The 12,137-nt window shown below is 41.6% G+C and overlaps 1 protein-coding gene across 1 annotated transcript in view; it reads right to left on the bottom strand.

Annotated features, from left to right (window-relative positions):
* si:dkeyp-23e4.3 (rho GTPase-activating protein 7) overlaps window positions 1–9,779 on the bottom strand; it is a 100,910-nt gene extending 91,131 nt beyond the window's left edge. The window contains exon 1 of the mRNA XM_045210765.1: window positions 9,472–9,779. Coding sequence (XP_045066700.1) covers window positions 9,472–9,586 — 115 coding nt within the window. The 5' untranslated portion in view covers window positions 9,587–9,779. The remainder of the gene's footprint in view (window positions 1–9,471) is intronic.
* Between the last annotated feature and the right edge of the window lie 2,358 nt (window positions 9,780–12,137).

Raw genomic sequence — 12,137 nt, 5'->3', positions numbered from 1 at the left:
TTTACATCGTTGGCCAATCATGCAAGGACTAGGTACAGTTATAATACAGTTATAATTGTTATCAAGACAAATGCATGGCATTGTACAGAGTTGGCTAATAGTACTTCATCAGGCACTGATCAGGGACAGTTATTATGGAGTCTAGAATGTGTATATGGCTAACCATGGTTAGCGCAACAACATATGACAGAGGATAGGGTTAGAATGCAAACAGATCTGGAGACCAAGTTAAAATGTGGCCAGGCAAAGACAGGAATCAGAATAGCTGTACGTTCTGAACCTAACATCTCTGCTGTAAATTCAATAACAGCTGTGTAGAAAACTTCCCTTAACCACTCAGAGCACTTCAAAGTATTGGGCAACTCTAATTCTATTGGAATAGCCCGGAGAGATGTACCCTTTTCAGACTATCTGCGAGAATACTCGTGACAGATGTTTTAACTTGAAGTGTTTTGAATAGGAGGCATTTTATCCAGATCAAATGTATTGAAATCCAACAATATCTGATTAAATGATTTGGAAGGAAGCCCTATACTCTAAAATATGAATGGCCTCCAAAAGAAGGCGGTGGAGAACCTATCTCTAAATAGGTCATAGATTTTTACATATTCTCTTTGCTGTTGTTAAAGCGAATAGAAACTTGTAATCCGACTCCCCTTCCTTTACTTTTCCCCAGCTGTTTTTTCTGCATTGCCACATCTGGTAAGTCTTTCTCACTATAATCCTTCAGCTCAAACAGGCCTGCTCTGCATCAGAACAGGACCCCTCAGATCGCCCATACACACACTCCCACTCCTTCCTCTTTCTCCTATATACTACACACCTTACACTTCTCTCCCCATCCCCCATACACACACCTCAGTACCTTTGAGTATATCATATTTTACACACACTGATATGCAAAATCACAGACATATGCACATGCACTCACACATGCATGCACACATGCACGCACACACGCACACACGCACGCACGCACTCCCCCCCCGACTCCCCCACCCCCACATACACTCACTACAGCACCCCCCTTTCATTTGAGCTCAGGGAGGCAGTGACAGGCGGAGCACATAGCCCTGGTGCTCAGAGTGAGGTAATACTTGTGATGAGACCCAGGCAGGCGGGCAGGCCGGCAGGCAGCTCAGAGAGGGGGAGAAAACTGGAGATCTGGAGCCTGCCATAGATACTATACACTGCACAGCAAATTGGCCAGTGTTGATTTTTCAGTGTAACATTTCTAGTGTTGATTCAGGAGTTCAATTCACTATGTAAGAGTGAAATTAAAACTCAGTGGTGTACAGAAAAGAACCCCCCAGTGTTGGTGTTAATAACCAGAGTTATTTTTTTACACTTTGGAGAGTAAAACAGTCCCATCAAAACCATGCCCATCATTATCATATTTTCCAGCATGCTCTACTGCGGGTAGATTTTTCGGAATTGTTTTTAATATATATTTTTTTTGCATGTACATTGAATGATTAATCTTATGTCACACAAAGATAAACAAAATAAATTTTTCTAAACTAAAATGCTTGCACCTGTTGGATATTCTAACTCTGGCTGGATTCCAATAGGAATTACACATCACTTTGCAAGCCAGCTTAATGTGACTTTTAGGCCTGATGTGGCCTGTAAACCAGGAGTTTCCTAACACCACTGTTTTATGGTAAAACTAGGCCATCAATGGAAGGCCTTCTGATATATGCATTGTATTGGCATTGAGTTTAATTTTAATTATAGCATTCGTCTAGGTACTCACTTGGTGAAAATCACAGGCCTTTACAAGGAAAAAATGCAATAACCATGTCTCTGTCACTAACAAATAGAGTCATGGGTGGTAACTCTACAATTCACTCAAAAACAAAAGGCACCCTGGGAAATATGCAAATTAGGCTTTACACCATCGAGTGTTAAAACAACACCCAAAATTATTTACTGTAACACTATAAGAGTTATTTTTTACACTGAGAAAGTGTAACAGCGTTAGCACTAAGAAAAGTGAGTCCAGTTTTCTCTAAATTAAGTGTTATGTTTTACACTGTAGGTCAGGGTTCCCCAACTGGCGGCCCGTGGGCTCCCCAAGTTTTCTGAGGCCAAAAACAAAGTGAAGGATCGGCAGAAAACTGGTGTTTCGTATCATCTCTAATAGTTTTATTTCCTTTGTATTTTTGGGGGTTGGGGGGGTGGTTGCAGGTACAATATTAGTGTCAATTTACACAGTTTATACTACATGTACCCATAGGCTGCAAAATAAAAAAGGAAAAAAAGAGGTGGGCCTACACCCCCAACTCCCAATCCCATTCCCCCCAGCACAACATGTCTCCGTCCAACCCCCGCTGAGATTATGTCCATAATTCGAATGTTATAATTTCTAACAATAACTGTCTTCACTGGCAAATTGGGAGAGAGTGGGGTGATTTCCATCTAAGAGCCAATATATTGTCTGTGGCAGTGCTGCCTGCCAGTAGTAATCGTCTCTGATTGATTGAGAGATTCAAGGAGCTATCATCGTTAAGTACCATAGTAGATGCAACGAATTCAATATTTACATTCATGCACTTCTAAATGAATTTTGTAACTTTGTCCCAGAAGCATTTAACTTCATGGCACTCCCACATCATATGAAGGAATGTGCCTACCTGATTTAGGGGACACAGTGAACAGTTGGGAGTTGGGGCCAATTTCATCGTAAAACTTTTCAATGGTGTTAAATACAGTCTGTGAAGTTAATGGTTTGGATTATGGGATGCCAACATCATATTTTTCCATATTCCGTTCCAGTTAAAAGGTTGTTCAGATTGTGAACCATACTTTATTAATGACTAGCTCAGAATATGAACTTTCAAAAGTTGTTAATATATTATGGAGATCAGTCCTTTTGGGAGCCCAGATAATTTATTTCTAAATCCCATCATTGAATGGTTCGGTAGTCGGGTTTCTGAAGGGACTCCATAGCATAGCTGACCTAAGTTATAAATATAGAAAATATAAGTTGCCTGGTAATGTATATGTGTCTTTCAAATCTTGGAATGTTCTCAAACTGTCCATGAAGGAGCAGCAAAGGTCCACAGCGGAGATTGGAGTATCTGTCCATAGGACCACTTTAAGCCATACACTCCACAGAGCTGGGCTTTACAGAAGAGTGGCCAGAAAAAAGCCATTGCTTAAAGAAAAAAATAAGCAAACACGTTTGGTGTTCGCCAAAAGCCAAGTGGGAGACTCCCAAACATAATGAAGAAGATACTCTGGTCAGATGAGACTAAAATTGAGCTTTTTGGCCATCAAGGAAAACGCTATGTCTGGCGCAAACCCAACACCTCTCATCACCCCGAGAACACCATCCCCACAGTGAAGCATGGTGGTGGCAGCATCATGCTGTGGGGATGTTTTTCATCTGCAGGGACTGGGAAATTGGTCAGAATTGAAGGAATGATGGATGGCGCTAAATACAGGGAAATTCTTGAGGGAAACCTTTTCCATAGATTTGAGACTGGGACGGAGGTTCACCATCCAGCAGGACAATGACCCTAAGCATATTGCTAAAGCAACACTTGATTCGTTTAAGGGAAAACATTTAAATGTCTTGGAATGGCCTAGTCAAATCCCAGACCTCAATCCACATGAGAATCTGTGGTATGACTTAAAGATTGCTGTACCCCAGGGGAACCCATTCAACTTGAAGGAGCTGGAGCAGTTTTGCCTTGAAGAATGGGCAAAAATCCCAGTGGCTAGATGTGCCAAGCTTATAGAGACATACCCCAAGAGACTTACAGCTGTAATTGCTGCAAAAGTTGGCTCTACAAAGTATTGACTTTGGGGGGGTGAATAGATTTAACTCTGTCTAGATTTTGAAGAGAGTAGTCACTACCTGGTCTGAAATAAGTGTTTGTTGAGAACGCGCTAACTTCGTTAACAACTTTTCCAATTCTGATATCTTCTTAAATTGTGATTTATTCAGCCCAGATGCAAATGCAGTTGCATTGTTTGTAATAAAACCTTTAATGGTGTCCCATAAAATCAGAGGATCATCGATTGAATTTTTGTTAATCATTATGAATTAATTCAATTCAGTTTCAAATTGTTCACAGAGAGTAGAATTTTGTAGAAAGGAAACATTAAAGCACCATCTTGTGGCTCTTTTAGGAGATTCTGAAATGTGTATTTGGCAGCAATAAGCATGATGAACAGATAGGCTCATATGTCGAATTTCAATTTTTTTGATTAAAGAAAATACAGGAGTAGATAACAGTATGAAATCAATTCGGGAAAAGGTTTTGTCCCTGTTTGAATAGAGTGCACTCTTTTGCATTAGGATTATGAGCTCGCCAGGCATCAATGAGGTTGTAATCAGAGAGTATATGTTGGAGAGCCTTGGTTGCCTGTGGATTGTAGTTGGTCTTATTATATTTGTCCCGCATGTCCAGAATGGCATTCCTGTCTGTCCCAATAACCAGTTGGAATTCTATTAATTCTAACAATATGCTGTTTAGAGAATCAAAAAACGTAAGATCATACGAATTTGAGAATACGCCTTAAAAACAAGGACATTTTCTTTCCATCATGGATACATTTAAGGAAAGTGATTCTCCACCTTTACCAAGGATTGTGATTTTAAGTTTCTTATGTATCATTATGATTACACCCTTAGTTTTGTTTGGGGCTGATGAAAAACAGCCAGTTTGTACAAATGGTTCTCTATTCTATGTGCGTCCTTTTGGAGAAGGTGTGTTTCTTGGACAATTGCTGTATCAATATGGTTTCTTGCTAGAATATCAAGACAGCTGGACCATTTGATAGGAATATTAAGACCTTTCAAATTCCATTAGAGAAAAGCTAGTGTGGCCATTGTTTTTCTAAAATGTAATTGTTATCTTTAGTATTGGTAAGCTCATGGATGTAAAATAAAAAGCATGACCCACAGGGAAACCCACCCATTGGTCACTCCCCACCCAGAAAACCCACTCTACAAATTGTTCCCCCTTCCCTTCCCTGCCCCCCCTTCCCCAACCCCCTCCTCCTTAGCCTTCAGCCCTCCCTCCCCGGTTCCCCCCGCCCTGCACTATAATTACAGGGTTATAGCATAACGGCGAGTGGCATCCTTAATTATGAAATCTCTTAAGCAGCATATTTTGGGTCGTAAGGTATAAAAAATTTATAATAATAATACATTACAACAAAATAAGTAACCAATTCAGACCTTTACAATTAAGTTAGCAGACTTGACGCGTAAGCGTGGGTAATGAAGAAAAAAGAACGAAAAAAGAAAAAAAAAGAAGATATGACAGATATGCAAGCCTAATGTCTAAACACTCAAAAATAGGATAGCTGTAGGATCCATATATTGTCCATTGTTCATTAATTGGCATGGCGTCATCACTGTGTAAATGTTCTGGACCATAGGCAATGTAATTATAACAAATTCAATGCATAGCAATAATAGTAATATTGTTCCTTGTACCCAAACATGAGGGGTGTCCTCATAATTTTCTTATGCTGAAGCAGCGTCATAGCCATAGGCTAGGCTGCATGGTTGTGCATGGATAGCATACCTGAATAATGAGCCAGTCATGGGGTTCCATCTCTCGGCTTGTCCCCTTGTGTGTTGAGTTTGATGTGCTTCTTGAAGAAATCATGAGCTTCCTTGGCAGTGGAAAACGTGTGTTGTGTTCTGGAAGGTCAAGATTAGTTTTTCCCGGGTGGATGAAGCCGCATCTTAGGTTTAGCTTGTGTAGCTGGGATCTCACCTCGTTGTAGGTCTCCCTCTGTTTTAGCAGTTCGGCACCCAGGACTGGGTAGATACTGATCCTCTTCCCTGCATAGGTCAGACCCCCGGATTCCGCTGCAAGGCGTGTGGTGCACAATGTTAATCAGCGGCATGGGACCCAGCTTCTCCTGCCCGAACAGTTCATAGAAAAGATTGCTCATGAAGGAAGTTGGGTTGCCCGCTTCCACACCACTTTCGAGTACTGTGACCCGCACATTGCATTTACGAAAATGATTTTAGAGTGATTCTGTTTTCTCTTTTAAGAGTTTGATTATCCCTTCCAACTTAGCTTGCGCTGTTTCCAGGTCATGGATTTGCACCTCTGTCGCATTGGCTGTCTTCTCCAGACTTTCCACTTTGGTTGAATAGGTATCCACTTCAGCAGTGTGCACTGCCAATGATTCATTTACCGGTTTAATTATAAATTGAAGGCAAAGGTAATCTCCTCATGATCAATCTCTTGTATAGTAGCGGCCAGCTCTTTTTTGTTGTCTTGTGTTGAGAGACGCCATGTTCCCACAGTTGAATTGTGGATGGATAAATTCTAGCTGCTGGAGCGTAACAGACCTGCTAGTTATTTATTGTCACACAATGAATGTCCCACACCTTAATATTATGTTTAGTACACCTCTTAGGAAATAAGTCTGTTAATTCATAGTAATTTGCAAAAGAAAGACAAGAAAAGGGCATGGTTTCAATGCCTGCCACCGGAACCGGAAACCATCAACTTTTTTTTACATAAAAGACTGTAAAAGCATCAGCAAATCAGCTCCAGGTGATTTTAATTTTGGAAATCTGTTCCAAAGTATTCCCATGCATAACAGAGAGTTATAAACTGGGTGGTTTGAGCACTGAATGCTGATTGGCTGAAAGCCTTGGTATATGAGACTGTATACCACGAGTATGACAAAACATTAATTTTTACTGCTCTAATTATGTTGGTAACCATTTGGTTTTAGCAAAAAGGCACCTCAAGGGTTTGTGGTATATGGCCAATATGCGGTGCAACTCAATATTAGGAAGGTGTTCCTAATGTTTGGTATACTCAATGTATGTGATCGTATACAAATGCAAGCAAGGTTTGAAATGATTATGTTTTATTCAAATATTATATCAGTTTTATGTTCCGTCAAGAAGAAAATCGGCCTGCGGCTGAATCTAGTTGATGATCCTTGAAGAAGGTGTTGCATATACTTCTACAGTAGAGATATGCAAACACCACAATCAAGTTAATTTGAACACTTTAAGAGTTGAATGGGGAACACAATCTTGAACACTTTCAAACGTGTTATTTTAAAACCAGTTCAGTGGGACTCATATGTTCACTGAAAAAAGTATAAATGTAACACTTTCCAAGTTATATGTACAGAATTGATTTTGTTGTGTGGCAATCTGCTCAATGCTTCCCTCAGAGGAACAAATGAGAGGAAAGAGAAAAAGAGAGAGAAGAAAGAGAAGCCTAGTTTGAGAGAAAGAGAAACAGAAAAGAGAGACAACTACAGAGAGAATAGAGCAAAATGGGATAGACAGAGAGACGAGCTTTATCTTCAGAAAAGGGATATGAAGAACAAACTAGAGAGATCCTGAAGAAAACACTCTCAATTGAGAGTGAAAAAATAGGAAGTAAGAAGACTAAAAAGAGAGAGACAGAAAAAGAGATGGACCGAGTGAAAAAAGAGGAATGTGAGAGATACAGTAACAGAAAGATAGATGTACTGTGGTGTTCTCTGAAACTTCCAACTCTGTGCTTCTCCAGCTGCCCCCCCCTTCCGCCCCACATCCACGTCCCTCTGCCTCTCTGACAGAAAGCAGATAAAGCACATGGCCTCAAACATCACCATCCACCATCCACCCCTGCCTTCCCACAGCCAGATGTTTACTTCAGAGCCCTGCGAGGCCTGCTGCTATCTCTTCCACTGTTCCACGCTATTTTCCTTGGCTCGGGCTTGTGAGAAGCTCTGTGGTGACTCAGTGGAATGATGCACGCCTCACTTGCAGTATCACATTTGACTGATCAACTATTTGCACCAAGCAGTTGAACTGTGTCCCTATATCTCTGATTGGGGTTACAGCTAGGCGTTGGAAAGTTATTGGGAGTTTATAGACTACATCTGGCAGAGGTGCTGTTTGAATGTGCGTTGCTGCGTTTGAATGGAACACCATATTTGGCCAGAGTTATGACTCTTTAGTGCGGGTGTAAATATTAGGACAGGTTTGTGATGTATGACGGACAGCGGCTCCTCCTTGTGAGATGTACACTGCAGTAGGGCTGAGAGAGAGAGAGAGAGAGAGAGAGAGAGAGAGAGTGCAATAAATAAAACATCATATGCATGCATGCAGGAATTAGTGAGAAAGAGTGAGGGAGAGACAGAAAGAGAGCGAGAGTGGGAAAGAGAGAGAGAAATAGAGAAACATGGAGGGAGAGAGAGAGCTGGCGAAGCTGCTTTGCTCATAAGGTCCCTTGGGGGCCTTTTCCCGTTAGAGCTGGCAGGAAGCCGCTTCCTGGTGCCTGTGCCATTCCAAGTTCCCTAATGATATGCACACCGCGACAGCTAGCTAGCATTGCGTAATTACCCCTAGCCAATGGGTGAGCTCAACTAACCAACGTCACTATGTGGTGTCATTAATCCAACACATGTTGAGAGGACCGCAATATGAACACACAGCTGGTTCCAGATATGATCTCTAAGTCTGAAGAGACATCTGTCGGCATCAGATGCAATCTGATGCTTATTGAGAAGATGAAAACAGGGATGTAGCTACACACGGAGAGGCAGGATTTGAGTTAATCAATGACACCTCAGAGATGACACCACACAGCTGAAACTCCTGGAGGTTAATTTGAATGCTCATAAGACTATACTGAAGCGTTGTGTGTGCATACTTCTGTATGTGCACGTGTGAGTGAAAGCATAACGAATTAACATATGGCACACACTCGTAACGCACGGGCACTGAAATTCATAAAGCCCACAGAGGAATCCAGGTCATCTCAGCAGGTCTCTGTATGAGAACCATGAAGCTCCTACTCCGGTGACAGCTCCCCCCACTGACAGCCCACAAGAGGCCAGGGGCCACTGACCCCTCTGCAGGGCACCAGCTACACACTGGAGTTTTTTTTCATTAGTATTATTCCACATCATGTTTTGATTGACACACAAGCATGGGAAAATAGCTCAATAGTATGTAGGACTGGGGATTGAGCATGAAACGCTGAGAGGTTTAACATGATACAGCTGTGAGGTGAGTGGAGTGTGGAGATTGTCAGTTTTGGTGAAAGCAAAAATGATTTGATAAGGGATTTATGGGTTAGACTCTGTAACTTCAGTGTGAGCAGACAACTGTCAAGTCAATGTAATTATTGATTGATACGTAAATACGACAGTGAAGCCAGAAGATCCATTACTACACAAAGGGCTGGATTCAATCTGTATCACGGAAGTATCGTGGAAGATCTGCGTTAAAATGTAAAGGTAATTTACGATTGAGCCGACATATGCAGCGTTTAACGTGAATGCATTCTCCGCGAACGTGGGACCATTGCCTTTATATATCAATCAAGCTATAACGCTGATCTTCCGCGTTACTTCTGCGATACGGATTGAATCCCGCCCAAAGTTTGTGTCAACAAGCCATTAGAGCAGTGTGTGTGGCCACACACTCAAAACACTTGGTCAATGTGTGAAAGTAGAGTCAAGTCCAGCACTTACCCCAAAGCCTTTTCTCCCTCGCACTCTTCCAGAATACATCCCAAGCCTTGTTGGTGGAGACTTTCACGTGCTCACTGAAGGACCTCCGCAGTGGGGTTTTCACAGTATGAGCCATATTCCATGTGTTCTGTTCCCCCCTGAAAAACTTCTGCACCTCTGCTAGTCACTCACTCCTCTCTGGATCCATCAGGATGAAAAATCCCCTGCAAGTCAGTCCGTCCACTAAGTCCACTAGACTGAGAGAACGCTCTGAGGGAAGAGAGAAGTTCCTCTTGCAGGGCTGACACTTGATGCAGAAAGTATGCGTGTAATTTGTGAACACCCTCCTCCTCCTCCAGTGAGAGAGAGAGGGAGTAAAAGTGAGAGAGTGAGGGGAATAAAAAAACGTTCCCCCCCTCAGCAAGGGTCAGGCCGGCCTGAAATGGAAATAACATCCAACATGGGTTAAGACCCCCCCCCACACACACTGCCCTTCCTTGATGAACACACTCATTCCTCTCTTAGACACTAAGATTAATATTAAGTTAGGGACGGTAAATTAAACCATAGGAAATGGAAATAGAGTATTCTCCCCTCACTCCCTTCTTATTTTCATTAGCAGAGTTAAAAGAGGAAGTTATTGGTGCTTTTGAAATAACTGGCCATATAGCAGATATATAATACCATGGCAACACAAATAACATAAAGACAACAAACACATGATTGCTGCATGAAACCTTTTCAAACTCAGTGCATGATGCTCAGTGGTTTGTAACATTGTCATCTTTGACCACAGATTTTTTTTTAAATCCATATCAGCTATCACTTTTAGAATGGACCATGTACAGTAGCAGATATACTGTATCTTACCCTGGCCACACAAACAACATTAAGACAACATATCAAATTATCTTTAAATAAAGCTTTGATGTGTGTCTATCAGTGGATTGTAGCATTGTCATCTCTGACCACTGGTGTTTTTCAGCCATATGAGCTAGATGTGGACTTGTGATGTTCTCTGAATAAAGAGAGTGGCTAATTTCCTCATGACTTTTACATATTGATTAATGTGTCACTGTACTGTTTTGTCTTTGAAAAAGATTGTGGGTTAGATTGGTATTTGTATGTTCGACCATTGCTTTTGTGATACATATTTGAACATATCATCAGGAGTAATCCCTACAATTATGTTCCCTTCTCTTTGAGATGTCGGGTGGACACAAGTGTCTTGATAATTTCAGTTTCTCACCATCAATATGTTAAAACATTAGCAATGAGTGGGAGGAATAGCCTAATTCTCACATCTCTAAACATTCCCTCAGAGCACATTTGCTACAGGCATCTGTGCATTTTTCTCTCTGCTCTTAAGCCACCCTCACTTCCTGTTGCCAGAGCAAACATCTACCCTCCCTCCCCTTCCTTCCCCCTCCCTCCCTCCCTCCCCCTCCCTCCCACCCTCATACAAACAAGCTGAGCCAAGGGGCCCCTGCTGCATGGAGGAGAGAGAGAGAGAGAGAGAGAGAGAGAGAGAGAGAGAGAGAGAGAGAGAGAGAGAGAGAGAGAGAGAGAGAGAGAGAGAGGTGGAAACTGAGCTGCACTTCCTAACCTCCTGCCAAATGTATGACCATATTAGAGACACATATTTCCCTCAGATTACAGAGATTCACAAAGAATTCGAAAACAAACTCAATTTTGATAAACTCCCTTATCTACTGGGTGAAAAACCACAGTGTGCCATCACAGCAGCAAGATTTGTGACCTGTTGCCACAAGAAAAGGGCAACCAGTGAAGAATAAACACCATTGTAAATACAACCCATATTTATGTTTATTTATTTTCCCATTTGTACTTTAACTATTTGCACATTGTTACAACACTGTATATATACATAATATGAGATTTTAAATTTTTTGAAACTTCTGAGTGTAATGTTTACTGTTAATATTTATTGTTTATTTCACTTTTGTTTCCTATCTACTTTACTTGCTTTGGCAATGTTAACATACGTTTCCCAGGCCAATAAAGCCCTTAAATTGAAATTGAATTGAATTGAATTGAATTGAATTGAGAGAGAGAGAGAGAGAGAGAGAGAGAGAGAGAGAGAGAGAGAGAGAGAGAGAGAGAGAGAGAGAGAGAGAGAGAGAGAGAGAGAGAGATTATACACAGGAGGGCCAGGATTCTCTTACCATCCCAACCCCAGAGCGATGGTTGAACAGAGATCATATCACTCTGCTGGCACGTATGCCCTGCTGGCAGATACTAAGGTGATAAGAGCTATACAACATCAGTTAAACACATGCATCTTTTGGCACGGCTAAGGAAATGCAGAAAACAGCAAGGTCCTGATTCTGAGATTGGAACTGCAATGATGGTTAGCCAAACTAACCTGGAATCACAGGGAAAGTGAATTAATGGAGGAATAATATGGTAACCTGATGGTGAAATTGCTCATGATGCACAGCTGTACAGTAAGTTGTTGAAATTCTCGCCACATGCAGAAATGTCAAAACTTAGAGCTGAGGTTTCACCAATGATTGTATTACCAAAAGTTCTGGGTCCAGGGTGACATTTATAATGGCATTGCTGGAGCGCTGGGCTAGCCTGTATATTACTTCAGCAAGCAGTAATTTACAGGCTACTCATTCCTTACACACACAGGCGGTAATGTTACTGACACATAACATAAG

The sequence above is a fragment of the Coregonus clupeaformis genome, chromosome 35 (assembly GCF_020615455.1).
Source record: "Coregonus clupeaformis isolate EN_2021a chromosome 35, ASM2061545v1, whole genome shotgun sequence".
NCBI classification, from domain to species: Eukaryota; Metazoa; Chordata; class Actinopteri; order Salmoniformes; family Salmonidae; genus Coregonus; species Coregonus clupeaformis.
The sequence above is the reverse complement of the archived record's forward strand: the minus strand, read 5'-3'. Positions and strand labels throughout refer to the sequence as shown.